The sequence below is a fragment of the Psammomys obesus genome, unplaced genomic scaffold (assembly GCF_907164565.1).
Source record: "Psammomys obesus unplaced genomic scaffold, mPsaObe1.curated_primary_1811, whole genome shotgun sequence".
NCBI classification, from domain to species: domain Eukaryota; kingdom Metazoa; phylum Chordata; class Mammalia; order Rodentia; family Muridae; genus Psammomys; species Psammomys obesus.
In genome coordinates, this window is record NW_026596051.1 from 45537738 (window position 1) to 45560388 (window position 22651).

The window sequence follows — 22651 nt, forward strand, 5'->3', positions numbered from 1 at the left end:
AGATAGATAGATAGATAGATAGATAGATAGATAGATAGATAGATAGACAGACAAATACATGATAGATGGATGGATAGATTGATAGATGGATAGATGATAGATTGAGAAAGATGGGTGGATGGATGGATGGATGGATGGATGGATGGATGGATGGATGGACAAATAGATAGATGGATAGATGGATAGATTGATAGATGGATAGATGATAGATTGAGAGAAAGATGGATGGGTGGATGGATGGATAAATAGATGGATGAATGGGTGGGTAGATGGGTGGATGGATGGATAGACAGACAGCACTGGTGGTCAGCTAGGGTGCTGACCGAAGTCTTTCCTATTAAAGGAAACCCCTTGAAGTCACCTATGTGCTGTCCTTCCCACTAAAGCAACTACCAAACAGGTGCCACTGTCCGGGTTCTAAGACCAAGGGCCAACTAAGTGCAATCTTTGCTGACTGAAGGGATAAACACTGCTCACAGCTTGAAGAGGTATCAGTCAAGATTGCTGACTGATGGCTGTGGGCTCGTGTCCGGCGATATACGTGTGTCTGCAGCCTGGAGGATCACAGGCCCACATGAATTAGAATCAGGTTTCCTGAAGCAGTTCATCCCTGCGCTGTCCTGCTGTTTGAACCAGGCTTTCTGGTGAACTAGGGAATGATGGGCACAGGAGAACAATGAGTCCTTATTCACCTGAGGGCGGGATCCCACTCAGTCAAAACCCTTGAAAGCCAATGTTTATGCCAAGCTGATGGTGCCTTGTTGACCTCAGTGTTCAGTCATCTTGAATTTAATCTTTAAAATCCCAAAGAAGAGAAAGCAAAGGACATGTCCTTTGAAGAGCCTCCCTCTGGCCTTTCTCTTGATTCCAGATGTGGAGAAAGTACCTCGGGCTGGTTCTTCACCTAACACTGAAGCCAGGAGTCATGATGCCCAGGTGTCCAGAAGTTCTGAGCCCAGGGCCCTGTCGAGAACCTCACACACGCATGGGGTTTAGTAACCCTGCCCCTGGAGTCTCACGTCTCTCGCTGTAAACCACACGTTTAAGTTTCCTCCTTTTTCTGGACCTTTTGCTTGTCTCTACAGTGGAGACCATCCTTATTTTCTAGCTTGAAAACATCCTCTCCAGCATTCATGTGCCCTGGAAGCACTCGCTATGCTTGCCTTTAAAAGGTAAAGAGAGGAAGAAAAAAAACAGATTTCTAGGCCTCAGAACTTAAAAACTTGCTCGACCTAAGTGGGTGGGTCCCTGGCATCTGCATTTTTTATGTGGGCGGGTCCCTGGCCTTGCCCGTCAACACTGAGGTGGTGGCAGTGACAGTCATCAAAACAAATACTGTTCACTCACCTCTACACAGGCATATTACAAATAAGTGTCTTATTGTGACATGAGTTCTACTTCATAGATAATAGTAAGGGGGAAGCAATAATTAAAATACCAGAGTTGAGTATTTCTTTTCAACACCACTGGGACCTGTAAAACCTCTTTAGGAAAGCACTCGTTTAGAAGACCAAAAGAACTCACATTTATAAAAGTACTCTGTAAATAAATAAAAATGGGGCCACTATTGACAGAATATACAGTGAGAGAGAGGGAGGGTGAGCCTTACAGCTTGAATGCGGCATAACTGAAACCCACACCCAATGCTAGCTGCCTGCTACCACTCCTCCCTTGGGGCTGCTAGGGAGCCACTTTCAGGCATTTGGAAATAGTTAAAATGAAACTAGATTGGAATGTGATCTGAAGGACAGAAAACAGGTAAAGAATTTCACTTATCCATCCTGCACATTCCAACCCAAGATGAGGCGAGTGTTGAGGGGAGGCCTTGTCTAGTTAGAGTACTTAGTTAGAAACTTGCTACTTTGTGCTTGCTTCCAGAGGAAGGGTGCCCACGCCCCAGCCCCCATGTCAGGCCACTCATGACCAATGTAACTCCAGGGGATCATCTGGCTTCCGGCTTCCACGGGCACACGCACATATACATGGCAGATGCATAGGCGCGTATATAAATTAAATCCAAGACAAAAAGAGAATGCTGATGCTTTCATACGATGAATATCTTGTAATAGATAATAACCTGCTAGGCATGATGGTACATAAACCCGGCCCTCAAGAGGATGAAACAGGAGGGTTGTGAGTTCAAGTCTGGACTGGGATATATAATGAGATATCTCCAGTGCAACAAGCAAGTAAGGACAGGCGGACAGGAGGAAGGGAGAAAGAAGAGAATGGGGCTGTAGATCTGTTGGTAGAGTACTTGCCTAGCATTTGCAAAGCCCTAGGTTCCAAGCACCAAAGAGAAACAAGCCTGTGGTGCACACTTGTGATCCCAGCACTCAAGAGACTACGGCAGGAAAGGTCAAATGTCCAAGGTCAGGGCTGTAGAGATGGCTCAGAGCTTAAAAACATGTACTGGTTTTCTATAGGTCCCAAGTTCGGTTCTCAGCACACACAGCAGGCAGCTTACAACTGTCAGTAACTGTAGGTCCAAGGGATCCAATGCCCCCATGGGAAACTTCGCTCCCACGGGCATATACCCACATCCAAATGCACTCATATACAAATAATTTAAAAATAAATATTTAAAAACATTCAAGGTCATCCTCACTACCTAGCTAGTTTGAGACCAGCCTGAGCTTATATGACGTCGAGTCTCAAAAAAGAAGGGGGTGGAGAGAGAAAATCCCAGAAAAATAAATTTGATCTCCAAGTTATATTTTTTTTCATCTTTCAAAGTGTTCCTGAAGCTATAGGAAAGACTGCATATGGCCTCAGATATACATGTAAGGCGGACTTCTCAGGGTCACGAGTTAGACTGCCGTCTGGGGCCAGCTGAGTTGCTTGGCCTGTCTAAAATGTTGATGACTAAAGAGCAACAAAAGGCTTAAATTATGGTTTTGCCAATCTATAAGACCCAGACTCAAAGATTTTCATGACATCAGCCAAAAGGCAGGTGACAATCTAGCAAAAAATGGGTGTCTTATTTAAACTATAGATTATTTATTTATAGCAAGATGAAATAACTATATAGACACCACTTCAAAATAATTTGCTGAGTTAGATAGTTATTGATTGGAGTATCGACTGAAATCCTCTCCATCACAGTCTGTGAGCAAATCCCGCTGGTGCACACCTGTAAAGCAGAGGTGACGGCCAGGCCTCCGTCTACCATTAGACCACACTGAGACACAAGTGCTTCTCACCTGCCCAGCTCCAGGCAAAAACCAGCACCACCAGCTGTCGCTTGGCCAGAGCGAAGGTCGCTGGCTCACCTCACGCTGCACTCAGCGTCTTCTCGGTAGCTAAGCCTTAACCACTGTGCACTAAATAGAGCTCTCTGAACCGCTCCTCAGGACACATCTCCAAGCGATAAAGCTTTCCCACCTGCATCAACCAGCACGGAACATGAAAATACAACACAGAGGAGCATATTTTATTCTCCTTTATTCCACCCCTTACTGAGAGACACACAGGTAGGGACTCATGCCACTGACACTTGTAGACCACATCGTCCCTGAAGCGAGTAGTTCATTAAAATGGATCTTTATTCTTTCCTTCCTTTTTTACAAGGCAATCATGCTGAGGGCTGATGTGACCTTTGTCATTAGGTTACGGAGGTCCCACCCTCACAAACAGACTATTTCTCAAGTGACTGTGTCAGGCCTCAAGGCAGAAGCCTTCTGGTTTGATGGCTAGTGATACCCTTTATTTTAAAAGCTTATTTGTTCTTCAAGCACAGAACGGGGGCTCTGCACAACCGGTGCCTGAAAGCAGAAATGGCCAGGCCGTCCCACTCTGCAGTTCCTATCTCCAGCCAGAAGAGGGGGCCAAAGGGTCAGCCCTGTGCAAGGGGCCACTCAGAGCCAAACTCCCGCTGCAAAGCTCCAAGTTGTGGGCAATCCCAACTGTAAGCCCCAGATGCCTCCGTTTCCCAGTTCTGGATAGAGCAAGGCTGGCCAGCAAGACAGGCCTGAGAAGGAAATGCAGAATCATTGAACACTTCCGCTCTGAAACCATAGATTCTCCAGGAGCCTGGGTACAGAGATCAAGGCATCCAGGCTGGCCATGGTTTGCCTCATCCAACACTGAGAAACGTGAAAACTACAGTGTCTGTCGCCCCTAATCCTATCACATGCATACCCAAAAAGTCTGACTCAAATTAAGTACGCCACTCCCAAGGAACCGCTTTTGACTATGAAACGAGGAATCCCAGGGGTTCTAGTATCTTCCCTGGGGCACACATTCCAGCGTTTTGGTTTCATGGGGCAAAAACTATGTCAGCTCTTCCATTTCCTCAGCCCACACTACACACTCTAAATCAAAATTCAAGTCAGTTCCACAAAGAGTGATGTTTACGGAACATTCATCTGAAGTTTTTAGCCTGCATAGATGCTGCAGTGTAGGCGTGACAAATGCCTGTGTCCCAAGTGAACGCCCTAACAACACTCGAGTTCCCAAGGGAGCCCACCCAGGTAACCAGTTCTGTGGACACCGTTGAATAAGTACTTAAAATTATTATCTAATAGTAATAAGTACATAGTAAGAGCAGTGTTTCCTACCAAGTTGAAAATAACAGAAGGCTAAAGTGGAGCAAGTCTGGGGCCAACAGTATCACGTGGACCTGGGCTTTTAACACGCAGAAACACAAAGATGTGCGCACAGATATGGGTTATCATATAGAGGACAGGTTGGAACATCCACTATCAATGATTACAGCCTGTGTCCCATTTCGAAAAAAAAATCACTCTCCAGTAAAATGACTTGCAACTCATTGGATAAGTAGTTGGTCCTAAGACTGGGCAAGGAACATAAAAAGAAGAAGATCTTGGAGCATCTTCAGAGGCCAGAAAGTAATAAAGGGTTATAAAAGGAAGGACAAAGGGGAATGGAAAAAGAAAAGAAGGAAAAAGAGGGAGCCACCTCAGACAGCACCTGAAAGAGCTTTCATTACAGGCACCATGCCCGAGGGAATGGAGCTGTACTGCCCTGCCCTGCCCTGCCACCTCCAAAACAAACAAACAAAACAGCCCACATTGATACTGAAATCCAAACTCCCAGAGCAGGACTCATGGGACCATATTTGGAACCAGGATCTTTGCAGACATAACCAAGCTGAGTTCTTAGAGTGGAGTGCAGTGGGCCCTAAGCCCCAGGACAGATGGCCTAATAAGGAGGAAAAGGACAGACACAGATCTTCAGTGACTCAGCCTCAAACCAAGAAATGCGAAGAACTTCCTAGCCACCACCTCAAGTTAGGAAGGAGGCAGGAATCACCTCCCTCAGCACAGCAGACCCCACCCTTGAGAAAACTAGGTTTCAGCCTCTAGCCTTCTGTGGCTCAAGTAGCTGTGCTCTTGGCAACCTGTTGAAGGGAGTCCTGAGAAAGCCAACTGCTGGTCAAACTACTATGCAAAACTGTAAGCACAGGGAAGTCACTGGCCTAATCTCCAAGCCTCTCTCCTGTTCTTTAGAGGTAAAAATAGTAAACTTCACCGTCGTGAAACCTTCTGGGCACGTCAATCAAATGACTGACTAGAAATCACGAGATGACATATGTCAATTCCATGTTCCCTGACATGAAGCACTGGGAAAAACATATCATCACCCAGGAAGCATCCTTCCCGATCCAAAACCTCAGTCTATCCGTGAGAAACAGCTGCCCAGCCCAAACTGCAGGACACTGTACAGAGCGGAACAGCTGACTGTAAGGTGTCACGGTCATGAAGCTGGACTAGCGAACAGTCTAAGGAGATGCAATAACTCAATGCAATGGGGACAGTTAGGCAAAGTGCCCCGCCCCCAGGTCTGATTTAGTTATCAACCTTGAGCCAATGACGATTTCTTACCTGATCACATACCTGTGGTGATATGAGATGCTGGTGAATACTGAAGGAAGCGGAGTGGAGGGTACACATAACTCCACATGGAATTTACTTCGCTATGTACAAAAGTAGCCCCAGATTAAGGAAGAAAAAACAGTTGTGGACAGAGGTGCTATGGAAAGGGAAATCCAGTGAGGACCAGCCCAGGGATCACTCAATGAGCCAAGACTTAAAAGTTCATTCAAGAACACTGGTTTAATGCTTTTATTTTTAACTCTGTTTTGGTAGTACAAAATTCATAAAAAGTACAAACCAGACAAGTTAAAAATACATTTGACACTGGAAACAGTGAAAATTTTCCTTTACAATTTTTTTTTTTTTTTTTTTTTTTTTTACATGGAGGTGGCAACTGACTCATTCCTTACACCAAGAAGCTATCCATCGCTAGTATTGTGGACAGTGGGCTCGTCTCAGCTCCCCAGTCCTTCTGGGGAGGACGAAGAAGGAACTCACAAACGTCAGCTGTGCTGGGAACACTCGGGATTCTCCAGTCAGTATGAACCAGTACAAAGCTTCTGCGTGGAAAGTATCGAATGCTTCATTTTTGGCATCTCTGGAAGCCAGTCACCCAACTGCTCAAGTATTAGAACATGTTTAAAATGTACTCTTGGTATATAAATACAATCTTAAATATCTTTGCTTATCCTTTAGTTTTTTATTGCTATAGAAAGTGCTCTAGATTGAATAAAATTACAAAATAATTAAAGCTGAAGACTATCTTACCTACTAGCCCATTACCATTTAAAGGACATTATGGGTTTTTTATGTAAAATGTATGCTTTTGTTTAATTAAAAATATCGGCTTAGCTGCACAAACCTTACTCCTATTAACACACTCTACTTCCTGGACCACAGTGGACCCAGTATCCACGCTGGCTTCTCCGCTTTGTAGACACACACACACGCCAGTGTGAGTTCACATCAAACTGCACCCACCACTCACATAAAATGATAGAAAAAAAGTTAGTTAGTTTCCAGAAACAAAAGCAAGAAACCGTATCTACAGACAACACCCTGGAGTATAATTTTACATAATTTATTTTCCTATTTATTTTAGTTTTGTGAAACCAAATAAAAATCAAAACGAAAAACATGCCCTTTGCCTTTGAAATAAATGAAGTACTCAATGCATCACACCAGTGGAAGCAGGGAATAAAGCCTGCCTAACCTCCATCCCAGACCTATACAAATACTGGCACTTCCAAGAGAGAGACCTACAAGGCAAGAAGCCTCTAAGAATGGTGCAGCACGCCAGGAGAGTGCTCTACCACTGAGCAATATCCCAGCCCTGTTTTCTCTTTTGTTGTTTTGAGACAGGGTCTGGCTGAGTGACCCAGGCCTGAACTGTCTCTGTAGCCCAGAAGGCCTTGACCTTGCAATCTTCCTAGGACTACAGAGCACCCCTTCCCACCTGACCTTCAGTGAAACAAGCAGAGGTCTCAGCAGGGGTTCATTTGCATAGGAAAGGAGTGTTTTGTTTTTGGGCTCTGGCGGTCAAAACAACTTCTTAGAGAGACTTTAAACCATTTCCCTTTCACTCAAGTAGACTAAATGAGAATTGTTTAGTTTAAGTTAAAAAAAAAAAAAAGTAGCAGTCTCTGTGTTTTCTCAGTGAGGAAAGATCGACAGAGGGGGCTGATGGCCACAGGAGTCAAGGCTGAATTCCAGGTCCAGGGATCTGAAGTCTGGAGTCTCTTTCCATGATCTCCTGGGGACCAACTTCTGAACATCCACTAGATGCTTCCAGGGACCACTTGCAGGCCTTCTTTAATAGCCCAACCATGTAGGTGAAGATCTTGCGACCACCGTCTGTGGCTTGGGTAACAGATGTGAACACGCCAGCATAAGCTCAACTGTAAATGGCTCCACTGTTCATAAGGCTGTGATTCTGAGGACGGAGCCTCCTGTGTACAGAGCTGCCCGGGGAACCACGTGGCTAGGGACGGTCCACCTTTTTTTTTTCCTTCTCAGAAACTAAGACTTTTAACTGCAAAACATCTTTCAAAGCAAACTGAATTCTGTGTTCAGCATAACAAAAATATTCCTGTTTGGGTTTGATCCACATGCCCATTGACTTCATGATACAAACTGTATAAAATATATAAAAATATTCCCTAGGCAATTTTTGCAAGTCTGGAGTCTCTTAGAACTCTTCAAGAAAGCCACTGCTGCAAGAGAAAACAACAAAAGTGAAGATGAAACGAGAGAGAAACACACCACACGCCAGTGTTTAGAAACACAGGAGAGCTGTGCTCTCCCTTCACCCCAGCAGGCCCCATCCCATCGTCCCTTCCCCCTTACACCTGCCTTCTAGAATTTAATCCGGGACTTTTAAGTATCACCCATGCAAAGAACCTCATTACCAAGAAACACTGGAGCAGAGGTTACAGCCCCTGGGTTACAACCCAGAAGACCACCGGAGAGCAGAGAGATTCGTGACGATTCAGAACGGCAGCAAACCACAGTTATAAAGCAGCAGCGTGGCCACACAACATGAGGACTGCGGCTCTACGCAGGCCAGGAGGCAGCCGCTCCGCTCCAGGCCCGAGTCACTTCTCGTGCTTCAGGGCGACGGCCTCAGTTAGGCCTACAGCGGTCTACGTCCCACATGGCCCCTGTGATGGACAGCTTTACTCCCTTTTAGTCTCCTGAAGACCGAGACAGCCCAGGACAGGACTGAAACGTGCATACTGTGCAAGAAACCTACGCAAGGTTAGGGAACAAAGCATTCTCTCATCTGCCATGCGTGTCTGCCTATAAACACTGACCAGAAGCAAGAAGAGGCCAGATTGCAGAAGCGTGAAGGACTAACAAAAGTTAGCTGCCACATCTTAGCGTAAGAACACACTGTTTATAAGCCAGACTGGGGACACAGGGTCATGTGATCCTAGAAGCTGAGGAAGGGCATCCCAAACTCAAGGCCAGTGTGGGCTACAGTGAGTTCAAAACCAAATCCAGAAGCTGAATGAGACCCATTAAAAGGTAAAAAGAGGTCTGGAGGGGGCTGGGGAGCATCCGCATGTGTGAGGCCCTTCATTCAATCCCCAGTAACTAACATACATGGTGGGGGAGAGAAGAGGGAGAACAAAAATGTATCCTTCAAGAAATAAAATAGGGGATACATTTATTTTATGTGTGAGTGTTTGCCTGAATGTATGTTTGTGTACAGGGTGGATAGCTGCTGCCCATGGAGACCGAAGATGTTAGACACCCTGGAACTGAAGTTAAGGATGGACCGGCATGATCCATGCTGAGAACGGAAGCCTGGTCCTCTCCCAGAGCAGAGTGCTCTTCACCGCTGAGCGGTCTCGCCAGGCTCCAAGATTAACAGCTCGTATTTCTCGGCCATTCATTATATTCATAGTGACTTCTGATGGAGAAGAGAAAGGAGACTGATTTCCCAAAGGAGATACACAAGATCAAGGGCCATTCCTGTCCTTAGCTAAAATGGAAATGAAATACTCCCCTCTAAAACAGCACAAGTCACGGGTTTAGCTCTAAGGAAACACGTGATGCCTTCGAGAGCTGGAGCCTGGGTTTGCGTGTGGGGAACCTCCAGGATGAGGTTTCTTTCAGGAAGGCAGTCAGTGACTACTTCACATTCTAGCTCGAAAAAAGCTGCACAGGCGCAGCTTGGTAGAGAAGTGTGAAAATGTTCCCAAAAGGAAAAAAAAAAAAAAAGAGCTAAAACTATGTGAGATTTTTAGGATATTACCTAGAAACTATATATTGGGTGGTTTTTGTGGCTCCTCTTTAAAGTGATTTTTTTTTTTTTTTTAAATCCAGGAAAGGAACAAAGTCCAGGGCAGTGAGATCAGGCCTGCAATGCAACATTTATCAGAGTAAGAGGGTATGGTAGGTAGCTCCCGCTTTTAATACCAGTAGTCAGGAAGATGAGGCAGGAGGATTGCCACAAACTTGAGGAAAACCGGGGCTACAGAGAAAAAGAGAAAGAAGAAAAAGAAGGAAATTATTCCAACCCAGAATCTGTTGCGTGAAGGAATCGTAAGACAGACCCTGGGGTGGGCACTCAGTGTAAGCCAGCAAGAGCAAAGAGCAGACACCGCTCCAGAAGCCCTTGCAGGCTGGCCTCTGCTCACTGAAAGGCAGCTGTGAACTTCCTGTAAACGCACGTCTCATCAGAATGACAGTTTAGAAGGGAAAGACGCCACACACTCACAGACGTGTCCAGCCTGTGGCCCAGCAGCCACAGCTAGCTCTATCCAAGGACAGCTATGGATGGCCCAACACAACATCACAAACCTGCTTAAACATCGAGACTGTGCTTTGTCATGTTTGGGTAACTCAGCTGTACCATTCTCAGTTGTGTGGACAGCACATGCAATGTCAAAGGTTGGTTTGCAAATGTCCAAGAATGGCCACTCTCTGTGGGTGAAACAAGGTGCCTAAAATGTACAGACTGCGTTCCGGTGCTCTAACACCAAAGTCTTTCCTTATTTTATTGGGAGGGGACTGTATCCTTACTGACAAATAAAGCCACTCTGAACTGGTACTTTCTTGTCACTCTAAACCAGCGTTGAGGCGCCTTCCATACTGGCCAGCAGAGACAGCAGAGGCTCATATGGGTGGCCCAGAAGCCACAAGAGCCCAACAGCATTGGGCGTGGTGGCACACGCCTGTAATCCCAGCACTCAGGGAGTGCAGGTGGATCTCTGCCAGTCTGAGCCCAGCCTGGTCTACAAAGTGAGTCCAGGACAGACCAAGGTTACACAGAGAAAACCCTGTCTCAAAAAAAAAAAAAAAAAAAAAAAAAAGTTAGGAATGCCTATAATCCCAGCACCCTGGACCCAGAAACAGTAGCTTCAGACTGAGAAGGCCAACCTCAGCTACACAGCAAGTTTGAGTCTAGCCCAGGCTACAAGAGTGAGACAGCTGTGGGAGTGACGGTGACGAGCACGTACAGTCCTAGTTCTTGGGGGGCCGAGGCAGGAGGGTCACCGGCAATTCTGATAGAGTTTAAGCAGCATAATAAGTGTGGGGCCAGTCAAGAAAAAGTCAAACAGGTTAAAAAAGGGGGAGTTAAGCAATTTGCTTATAATTATCAGTTAAGTGACACAGTACAAAGTAAATCTAGACAGTTTAAAATCAGCCTTTTAATCACCAAAGAAAATGACCAAAATAGAGTACTTTCAATTTAAAAACATTTAAAATAAAAAGAAGTCTATGGGGAGAGGGGATAGAGGGTGGGGTGAGGGTAATCTAAAGTATTATACACATGTGAAGTTCTCAGAGAACAAGTTTAACTAATAAAATTAATATAGAAATGCCTAACAATTGACCTGCTTTAATTTTAAAGTTCTACTGTAAAACTACTAGAAGAACATAGGGGCAAAACTCCATAACACAGTCTAGGCAGAGACCCTAGAAGCATACTCAAAAGAGCCAGAGCAGGCAAATAAGGCTGCATAATGCTGACGCTTCCACAGCCAAGGGAACAACAGAGCAAAGACAACTTATAGAACGAGGGAAAATGTTATACAAGTATGCATGTAATATTTTGAAATATTGAAATAAAAGTATCATGTCCCCCACAGCTTGGGTCCCAGAACCCTGGCTAGGGCTGGTGAGGGAATGAAGAAAGGACACTCACACATGTGCACAGTGAAGCTGAGTATACATACGTATATAGAGATATGTATGGATATATCATATATATTGTAGAATCTATAAAATAAAACTCCAACAACTCAAAAGCAAAAAATCAAAATAAAAACATCTCAGTCAATTTTTAAACGGAATGAAAGTAAAAAAATAAAAATAAATTAAAGAACCAGTGAAAATTAAAAATGTGTGAACTGTTAAGCAGCTTCCCAAGTCAACTAGAGGTGCTCAGGAAGTGGGAATGGAGACATGAGCTAAAGCATGCGAGCTGTGTGCCTCTCATAAAAGAGACCAGACAATGAGGACAAGGCTGTGGCATCTGGAGACTGAAAGCAATTCGGTTTATTTAACTTTGAAGAACAAAAGCTTATTCTTCTATGAGAAAATCCAAACACATTTTCTGTGGAAGAAAAAAGAAAAGAAAAAAAAAATGGAACCATTTTGAAGGCTTTGCCAAAAGAGAGCAAGCAGGGTGTAAGTCACAAGGAACTACAAAAATGAGTTCAAGCCACAGGGGCAGGGAGGGAAAACCAGGGAGAGAGAGGACAGATTTTGTTTTTCAAAGAGGGAAAGAGAAATCCTGCTCCAACTGATTTGTTCCGTCCAGAACACGTGATGGTCCCTTGTAGCTACAAGGGTCAGCTGGAGGACCTCAGGGGACACCAAGAGCTGTGGGCATCCGGTCCTCTGTGTGGGAAGGCACAGGATTTGCATGCCACCTGCGCATGCCCTCCTGTAACTTCTGAGTCATCTCTAGGTCACTTACAATAGCAGATGCAAGTAAACGCTATGCAAACAGTTACCGGGTGCCTGCTTGGGGCATGGTGACGTGGAAAGACGGGCACGTGTGCAGTCAGACAGAAGACCTCTAGAAAGAGTCTCAGTTACATACTGGGTGAATGCAAAAAGGATAGCAAACTGACTTCACAAGATAGAATCTGTTAAAAATAAGAACTAAAGAGAGGGAGGGAGGGAGGGAGCAGGGGAAGGAGGGAGGAAGGGAGAGAGGGAAGACTGGGGGAGGGAGAGAAGCAGGGAGGAAGAGAAGGGGAGCAGAAAGGAAGAACCCAATAAAAAGTGATTCTACAGTAAATTAAGAAACTTCAGTAAAATGGCTTGCAACATCCAATTTGAACAAAATACCTTCGAGGGAAAAAATACAACTTCAAAGATTTAATTCAACTATATAAAGACGGGTCAGCCTTTTTACTCCTTCATGTAAAGTATGTATTTCCCTCCCTCCAAGACAGGGTATCGCTGTGTCTCTCTGCCAGGCCTAAAACACACTGTGCAGAGGAGGCCGGCCGTTGACTCGGAGATCTGCCTGCCTCTGTCTCCCACGCTCGGGAATAAAGGTGTGCACCACCACAGCCAGCTGTCGTCACACTTTGTGGTAAATCTTCTGGTTCAGTCCAGAGCCAGAGATTTCAGCCCAGATTTCTTGGTTGAAAATCAGGTCAAGTCAACTGCGTACTTTCTTCAGAAACATAAAAGTTTAAGGACTATGCAATATTTTAAATGCCAACAACTATTGCTTCTGTCTTTTTCTTGGTCCAGTCAGCATGAACACTGTGACAGCTGAAGCCAGCCTCTCTGGGCTCCACCCTACACTCCACCAATTTCCTCATAATTCCAAACAAGTTATGTAAATTCTGTACTGAAGAGCTTCACCAGCAAGTTGATTCCACAGATTGTAATTATTAATGTCTGCTTCTGAATTATTTAATTTCCATAATGACAATTTTTTCATCTCAAAAGTACTTCATTAAATTGGAGGCTCAGAGAACATGTTCCCTTCTCAAGGCCACTAGGTGACCCTGACAGATGTGGACACCACAGTTTAGCTACCCTCCTCTGAGAGCCAACTGCACCCCAGACACTTGCACCTGCCTTGAATCAATGCATTATTGTCTTTACTTCGCATGAAAGGAGGTAGGGGCAGTTAGGAACTGTTTATTTCCAGATGGGCTCACACGGGTGCCTGTGCCTTCTGACAGAATCCAATTATGTCACCTGGCAGGCGTCAGAGTGCTCTGAAGAGCATATCAAATTGTAAACCAGTTTCCGTGTGGTCAGGGCTTCGGGTGATTAGATCAAATTCCTGAATCAGATACAGAAAGAATTCGGGCCAAGAAAGCCAGATGAGTAATCTTAATTCCTTTAACTTCTCTCCATCTCGGTGTGGCCGTCCCCAGGGTGGAGTGTGGCAAGAGGAGTGCCTGGCAGTTAGTTCCTGCCTGCCGCTGGCCCACGTCTTCTCCAGCTGTCAGCTGCGGCCCAGGTGGCCACTGCACACTGGCAGTGTGACCCCACACTTTCTTGGTGGGCTTTCGTCACCTTAGGCGTCAACAGCAGGCACGTCCCTTCGCAGACGGCGATTTTCATCGGCTTCTCTGATCCACCCAGGTCACGAAGCAGCCTAGCATCAAAGGTACCGGCAGCTCTGTTCAGTGCTGCTTTTCTGCATGATGGGCGTGTCCTAGGTGCATGCCCAATAAAGCAGAATCTAGCTTTGTGACGAGTACACAATCGCAACATTTACTTTACGTTAGTTTACGTAAGTAGCCTAGTTGACTGCAAGCCACCCCTCACAGATAAAGTTCTAGAATGATCAGTAGAAACATCCCCCAGCCTGAGCGAAGGCCTTCTCCTCAGAAACACCGTGGACTGGCTGCTCGGGTCCTGCCATTCTATCTTGCAACTCCGAGACCTGGATAGGACTCTTGGATCTTCTCTTCAGTGACATGACAGTTGATAGACAAATGACCTATCCAATCGAGTACCAGACTTCTCATCTGGGAAGACCGTGTGAACCCTGCTAGGAAATGTTAACGATGGTGACATGGCAGACATCGGCACCTTGTCCAGAGCTCTAGAATATCAAGATAACACTAGCGGCCGTTACTTGCCACTTCATCACCCTCTTCCCTAGTTTCTTCTCGGCTTGGAAACCAAACTTTTTTTGCCATGCTTTTCCTCTTTAAAGAACTCTTACCTAAGCCAGGTTAGGTAGCCCACACCAGTAACCCCAATACTCAGGATGCTGAGAAAGGACTGTTGTGAGTTCAAGGCTAGCCCAGGCTACATAATAAGTTCCAGGCCATCATGAACTACAGTTAAGAGACTTTGTCTCAAAAAACAGACAAACAACAAAGCTCCTATCTAGCTCCTAAAATAGGAAGGGGCCAGATCTCTCCCAACACAAACCTGTAAGAACTAGCTCTAAAGTGAGCCAGGACCTCTAGACGACTTCCAGACTGTCTCAACCAAAACGCCCTTTATCCCTCCATTCAGCCTCACCACTAAATGCAAATTAACTCCGGACACCAGCAGCGCTGTCCAGCATGTCAGAGCCACAGGCCTGGGCTTCATTGTGACTTCAAGGAAACCTCACTGTCACCCCAGCACAGGCAGTGTCCTCTCCATGGGCCAATGTGACAGATAGAGCTGCCGCGCCTGGCCCAAGCCTCCATATTAGAGTGGCAAACAGAGATTTGAGCCTGGCAGCCAGATCGGGATTCAGGCTCGGCTCTGCCAGCAGGCTGTACTGTGGAGGACGTGCCTGATCTCCTCGGCCCTCACATCTTTTATATGCAGCAACCCTTGCACCCTGAAGTTCCGGCCTTGCCCTTTACACAGAACAAGCATAAAGACAACAAACCTCCACAAGCCAGAAGGGAAGGACTCAGGCGAAAGCTAGGCCAACAGGAAGTCATTACAGGGAAGGAGCTGATCTGAGATTTTAAAACTTCTGACCTTGTCTTCAGAGTGCTTCAGAACAGCTGGTGCAAAGAGCAATGCTGTTCTTGAGGTTATCTCAGAGGAATGTTATGACTGAGTACTGCGGAGTAATGCTCCAACTGCGGGTATTTTCTTTGATACAATAAACAGAGGAGCACTTGTTTCCCAATTCAAAGCACCAGTAGCTTGCTGCAGTCTTCTTCAAACAAGTTTACTTACACACGGGAAGAAGAACATCCTTTGCCCTCTATCTTTTGTTGTTTTGTTCTGTTTGACACATAGTCTCACTGGCCAGTCTCAAAGCCATAATCCTCCTGCTCCAGCCTAAGCGCTGAGACAGTCCTGTCTACCATTCCCACCTGATTTTTGTTTATATTTTCTTCCTTTTAGACAGAAAATAAGTTTCCAACCTTTAAAAGCTTATTTGTTGTACATTTTAAGATTCTGGATTTTACCCTTTCCTGAGTGCAAAGATGTTGTAGTGACACCAGGGACTTCTGGCCCCGAGGTGACGCCTCTCCCAGAAGGCTGCGCGATTCCCGGTTCTCCACCACTCTGTAATGTTCCAGGCTCAGTACCCCGCAGCCAGAACAGTTTCAGGGAAGCCCTCCTATTTCCCTCCTAAATGTCATTCCTGTATGGTCAGACTCCAGAAGGGCTCTCTACACCTCCCCAGCCTGACATACGCCAGCCCCGACGTCCCCTAAACTAGAGCTCACCTGCTACTCCGTGTCACTTCGCTCTCTCTTCACAGGTGTCACAGGCACGTCCCCGTTGACACTCTCAGTCCCACTGACAGACATCAGGCTCCTCCGCTCCTTCTGGTTTGACCTGTGCTCCACTTTTGTAACTCTGAACCTGAAAGAAGGAACAGGGGGTGGGGTGATGGGCTCTGCTTCTCCAGGAAGCAGGGAGGTAAGCAAACCCAGGCTAATGGGAGAACAGCAACGAAGTCCCCAGTGGACAGGAGGCGCCCAACCCCTGCCCCTGCAGAGTCCCACGCAACCAGTTTATGGAGCACAGAACAGGTACAAGACAACATTTAGGCTGATCTGCTGAGTGGCCTCAGGGTTGTGGTTTCCAATGATGGCATGGGCAGGAACCACAGAACTCTAGGGACCAGGAAAGCAACCTACGCCGCAGAGGGCGTAACCTGGATGGTCACTGCAGAACCACCTCCAGCAAAGACACACCTGCCAGGCAGGAGCCCAGAGGTGACTCACCACTGTGAGTTGTTTCTGCTTTTCAAAGCCAAAGTTAGGTTAGTTTTCACACGAGCTGAAGAAAAAGCAAATAACTTAAAGAAGAGGATTTCATTAAGAAGGGTGAGAAGAGTTAAGGCAACCGACTCTGCTGTCTTTCAAGAGCAGCATCATCAAACCCTCAGAGCCTTCCAGTAACAACACTTTTATACTGATGGTCTTAACCTCCTGTAAAATAATCTAAAATAGAAATGGACTTTATCCAAAACGAGACCACCACCGCACAGAGGGAACGTCTGGGAGAAGGGAATCTGTCCTGACAACCTGGAAGAGTCGTAAGGGCCGTAACAATTAAACACCCGTCATTTCCAACGGCTGAAAGGGGGTGGATATTGAGCCCTGAAAAATGCATGTTGGAGCTGAGCTGAGAATTTCCAGTACATTTTTTCACGAGAACACAGAATGTGCTTTGTCCAAATGGCTTTGGGTTCTCATTCACTGCATTCATGAATCCCCCTGACTGCCTCTTAAGTCAGGGGTTGCACTGCTCTGCTGTGAGTGGCAAACAGCCCTCAGCCATGTCCTTGTCATCACTGTAACACAGGACAGGCTACACCCAAATTAAAATTACAATGATAACTTTTTTAATATAATTTTTATTTATTACAATTTATTCACTTTGTATCCCAGCTGTAGCCCCTCCCTTAAAACTGGCAATGTTCCTTGGATGCTTATGAGCCCCAAACTACTCTAAACCTTTCCTTAAGGCACATAGAGGCCCTGAGGGATGGCCTCCTCAGTTTGGGCAGGAGGAAACTGAGGCACCAGGTGACATAATAGTCTCTAAGAAGTGGTGCCAGGACTTGATCAAGGTAGATGCAATGCATCCGGGCAACTCTTCCTAAACATCTGTCCTAACTTAGTGCCAGCACTTACCAGCCTAACTCCTGCAAGCGTGAGCCTTCCCAGTGTGATACAACCTAGGCAAAGCATTTCCTGCATAAGCTCTCAAACTGCATGAGCGTCCCCTGTAGTGACAATTTTTGCTTCCTTAACAACCCAGATGTTATGTGAATATGTTTTTAATTCCAGGTGTGGGAGGATGTGGGGCTGCTTCAAACTGTCCACAGCCACGAACTGTGATTTGTCTCATGCTCTAGGAGGGGTGTCATTTTTGCCAGCTGCAGAGTTTATGTTTAGAATTCTGGGGACTTTAGAGAGGGCATAAATGCCAGAGCCCCAAGAGGGGCTGGAGGCACCCCCTCCCCCAGCTACTGTGGTTTGTTGCATTTTGTCAAGTGGCCACGCACAGAGACAAGTAGAAGAAATTAGATATCCTGTCGGTGAAGGTCAAATTTTCCCCCGAAGAACTCAACGCCCCTAACCAGCAGGAAGTAGTCTAAAGAGATCTATGCACCCTTTCCCCTCCACCCTTCTTTTCCATCTATCTAGAGTTGGGGGGTTGGAAGGAATTGGGGTGGAGAAGGGTGGGCGATATAGAAACCCAATAAAGTAGCTAAAAAGCACAGCTACAGTCGCCTGCAAACCGGCTCACGTCAATCTCAGTACCGTGTCCACCAAGCAGGACGAGCCTCACGTCACACATGGGTCACAAGGAAACGATGCTCTGGGCTTGGGGCACCCAGGACACCGCAAAGAAAGCAGCCACTGCATCTGGTGTGGCTCGTGAGTGGCAGAGACTGGGAAGTTCTGGACCAATCTGTATTCCTCTATTCTTTATGCATGGCAGCAAGACATTTCCTGATGGCCTGGCGCTTTGGTGAAGACACATGATCAACAGGAGCCAGTGGTGTGCGAGTCAAACGAGCCTGGACAACCCCCAGGCTGGTTTCAACCCCTTCACAGTGTCTGCCACCACGCTCTCTTTACAGACAGACCTGCAGAGTCATGAGCAGAAGGGGCCTAGGGCTGGGTAAAAAGCCATACGCTGACCTGATCACCTGTTTTCGGCTCTCACAAGAGAGATAGGAACAGAGTCTGGACACAGTTGAAAGCCTGGGCTCCATATACTACAGAGAGTAATCCATTACTCACCTTAATTAATACCTGTTCTATATGAGCTTTCAAGAGCTGCCTGGTCTGTCAGAAACATCCAGGATCCAGACCAGTCTAAGAAGCCAGACTTGGGAGAAATTACCCCCAAATGAAAAGCTAATAACCCATAACCGCAGCAAGCGGGCCCTACAGGAAGTGCCAGGACTCCTTACCTGCCCACAGAGAGAACAGTGACCTCCCCTTGGCGTCGGGCCCGGCCCTCTTTGGACTTGTTGGTGGGTTTTATGAAGTGCCATCGCTTGTGCCTGCAGCGCTGACACACGTCCCGTTCAACAGCGCCTCCCACTGTGTGCAGATGGTGACCGCAGACATGCTTCCCAGGGGTGGCCCCAGGCGACAAGGGCCCAGGACTCACAGGGGGGCTTCCTGGCGTGCTAGGAGTGACCGGGCTAAGGGGCAGAAAAAGAGAAGGAAAAAGGTAAAAATGGCTCCGAGGAAATCCCAGTGAAGGCAGTCATCCTGAGAAGCTTCAGCAGACAAAGCCTTCAGTTATTCAAATCAGCTTCGTGCACTCGCCTGGCAACAGCACTCAGCTCCCAGGCCTGGCCAGTGACCGTTTATGCCAGACAATGATGGCGACGGGCTGGGGGACGAGCCGCCATTTCCAAGGCTCACACACAATTTGACTTCCCAATGTTAGACTCTTCCAAACCTCCCACCCTCCTTCATATAATCACACTGATTTTGCGCACAGAGCCAAGATTCTGCCTGGAACTCCACACCAGATGCTCTCAATGTGCATGGGAAGGAAAAGAAGAATCATCAGAAGACTTAAGATAGTGAGAGTATTAGATCCAATCTATTACATGGAAGGGAAAACCATCTAGGTTAAGACACAGAAGGTGGTGCTTGAAATAGATGTTGACGTGGCTGCCAATCAGAGTAGCTAATCGCCTCCTAAAAACGCCTGTGCCTTAATGCAATAACTCAGAGATCTGTATGGTGTGTGCACTGGTTCCTCACCATCACAATGAGGACCCTGAGGCTCAAAGAAGCCAAGTATCTTACGCAGCAGAAATCGCACCTAGGTGCTTTTGATATCCAAACCTAGACCGTCAAATTGCTAAGCACGCCCCACACACACACTCCTGCCCACAGCCACACACAGTGCTTCAGAGATGATGGTGGCCACTTGGGTCACCTAGAAGACCTTTGTTTGGACTAGCTAAGATACACAAAGCAGAACGCTAGATGCAAAACAGCAGCTACGTTCAGAAAGCACTTACAGATCCTATGCTTGCTAGAAAAAGAGAAATTCAAACGGGGCAGGGCTGGACTGACCCGAACCAGCCCTCTGCCACACCTGAGATCAACACCTAATCCCTAAGATGCTCAGCAAGAGCCCCAAAGCCTCGAGAATGTCGGCAGAAACCAGCCTCTTGATTGCTGGCAGCCAGTGGACTCAGACACTTCAAAAGCAGTCCAGGCCACACTCCAACTGAGGAGAGCCAAAACAGTGCAGACAATAGTTCCCAAGTGGGCTTTAGGAATGCCCTTCAAGGCGCTCTAACACAGGCACACAGTAGGACCTGCCAGATAGACCAATGTAGTTGACACCATGCTGTAAAAAATGGATCTCATCTAACTGCACTCAGTCCAGTATTTACCAAGCACCAGTGATTACAAAGTCCAATCACAGGCCCACAGTCAAGTGAGTCCAGGGTACCAAGGAGCTAGTATGTATTGACACCAAGTATCTGTGGTCAAAGGTAGGAAATATGGTCGTTGTGTCCTGAAGAGTACCTCCAGAGCTTCCTGAGCTTGTGGCTCAGTGTTTGGCACAACCCTGCTAACGTGCACACCCAGGACGGCCCATCTGACAAACACGTTCACGTTAAAGGTGAGTTAGGTGACTTCGCAGGGGCCACATCCAAAGCAGCCGGTCCTACTTAGCATGCCGTTCCATCCCTTCAACATCCTGCCGCTGTTTGCATATTCCTGGCCACCAACCATTCCCAGGTGGCCTGTCTATGCCACGACCTGCTTGGAACACCTGGCACAGAGGGCTGGTCTTTCTTGTTGACCTTCTGGTCCCCAGAAACCCAAAAACTCCAGCCCATGCCCATCTCTTTGCCTCACTGGCTGAATCCCTTCAGATCAAAGATCTGTGACTGCCTTGCTCTTCCCAATACTGTATCAATGCTCCTCATGAGAGCCATGAAGAATCATCAAGACATAGTCGTTTGTAACTAAAAGAGAATCTGGTGCTCAACAGCCCTAACCCATAACCAGTAACACAGAAACAGATAGCAAGCAGGTATTCCAGACAGACCAGGGTATCATTTAGATACGGCTGTTCACAAAGGTCGTCATTCAGGACCCAAAGCGCTCTGTATGCCTGCTAATAATCGAATGAGGCTGACATGGGATCCCAGACAATGGACCTGGAGCTCAATTAACTTGCCATCAACAGGCAGTCACTACGCACAGAAGCAGGACACAGCCACTCTCAAGCTGTGCTTTCACGCTCAGCCACTACCTCACTTTCTCCTGAACGACCACTTACCACAAGGCCTGGAGGCAGGGCCTTGGAGGAACTAACTTCATCCAGAAAGCGCAGCTCTTCCAACCCGGAGTGGTTTTGGTTCTCAGGTCCATGGCCACTGTGTGGCCAGTCTATGCAGCACTTGAGAGATCCTATGTTCTCCCTGTACAACATTGCTTAACTGGCTTCCTGCTGACTTCACCCCATTGTACGATAGCTTTCCACTGACTGTATCCCATTCTCCCCAGGAAAGCTGTATGCAAGATGGTGTGCCTCTTAATAAATTCACTTGGCATAAGCCATCAGCTTACACAAGGGCTCCTGGTCCCAGCTTTCTGTCTTCTTCATCTTCTAATCCCCAGCTCTCACCCTAGTGGTTCTAGACCCCATTCCTTGAGCTGGGGTCACAGGGCGATGGTCTCCCAGGGAACATGGATAGTGTATGGAGACATTTAGGATGTCACCCACTGAGCAGAGTTGGGGGACTCTGTTCAATGGCCCACCTTATACCAGTCATTACTGGCAAAGACTTGTTTGACCCCAAATGACAATAGTGCCCAAGGCTAGAGGCCAGCTCTAGCTGAGCAGAATTCCAAAGTCATCAGCCCGAACAAACAAAAACTGTCTCCTATCTGTGGGAAGAGACGCACTCACCTTTCAACGTCACACACGCTGTTGTCAGCCACCATAGCTTTCAAGATATCTGCATTGGCTGAGAAGAAAAAGAGAAAAATAATCGTCACACACGCCGTTGTCAGCCTCTATAGCTTTCAAGATATCTGCATTCACTAAGAAGAGGAAAAGAAAGAGTTAAACGGGGTAAACTCACAACCACAGTCAGGTGAGAAAGTCAGAGAGAAGGGCTTCACCAGAGCCCTTCACTCCTTCCTTCCTTCAGTTCAGAGAGGAGCTCCCAGAGCCCCAGAGGAGGAAGGCAGGTTTATTCTCCAGCTGTCTAACTGCCTTTGCTCTGCTCTTGGAAGCCCAAAGCCCCTAAACCAGGGCAAAACTTCAAATTCATGTGACACAGAGGAGGGCTTATCTTAGACTCTCAATGTCCATGCTCACATCCCAAGGATGTGAGCAAGCCGAGCCTAAGCTTCTTAGGCTCCACCCACACCTTCCTACTTCCTGCAGAGTGCTCATTCATAGGCTGTTGTGAATGTCAAGTTTCTTTTGGCTATTTAATTGCCAAGGCCAAAAGCTATTACCAACTCCTAACCTTTTCCATTGATTTTTAAAGCACTGTTCTCATGACTAACCACCATAAAGTTTCCAGAGAGGAAAGAATAAAAGAATTGCTATTTACCACATGAGCAAGAGTGGCAGATAACATTTTACACACGGCATCCCCAGAGAAGGGCAACTAACTCGAATTCTAACTCCGCCGCTGCAAGTGGCCAGGGGTCCAGAGGCCGTGTGTGCTTCACAGCCTGACTTCCTCTTCGCCCCACCCAGTTCTTTTTTCCTCTACCCATCCTCCCATGAAAACACAATACAAAGATTTACATCCGCTGTGACCTCTGGCATGTCTACTGCCTTATACATAGAGAGGGCAAGTCTGCTGTTGCTTCGAGTTTGCTGTGCTTGGCTTCGGGCTCCTCCCTGACCTGTAAAGCTCACCACCTTGGGAAGCACAACGC

At 46.8% G+C, this 22651-nt stretch overlaps 1 protein-coding gene across 6 annotated transcripts in view; it reads right to left on the reverse strand.

The window, feature by feature from the left end:
* Window positions 1-6058: 6058 nt before the first annotated feature.
* The window catches only part of Rell1 (RELT like 1), a 53344-nt gene continuing 36751 nt past the window's right edge, over window positions 6059-22651 (reverse strand). For 3 of the 6 annotated variants that reach the window (XM_055623796.1, XM_055623801.1, XM_055623800.1), the window contains exons 4-7: window positions 21663-21720; window positions 18676-18912; window positions 15965-16103; window positions 6059-8050 (exon numbers count right to left, since the gene is read on the reverse strand). In XM_055623796.1, the coding sequence (XP_055479771.1) occupies window positions 15968-16103; window positions 18676-18912; window positions 21663-21720 (431 nt within the window). In that variant the 3' untranslated portion in view covers window positions 6059-8050; window positions 15965-15967. Of the gene's footprint in view, window positions 8051-13871; window positions 13924-14121; window positions 14320-15964; window positions 16104-18675; window positions 18913-21662; window positions 21721-22651 lie in introns of those variants that run through there. The other 3 variants (XM_055623797.1, XM_055623798.1, XM_055623799.1) reach the window with 3 other exon arrangements.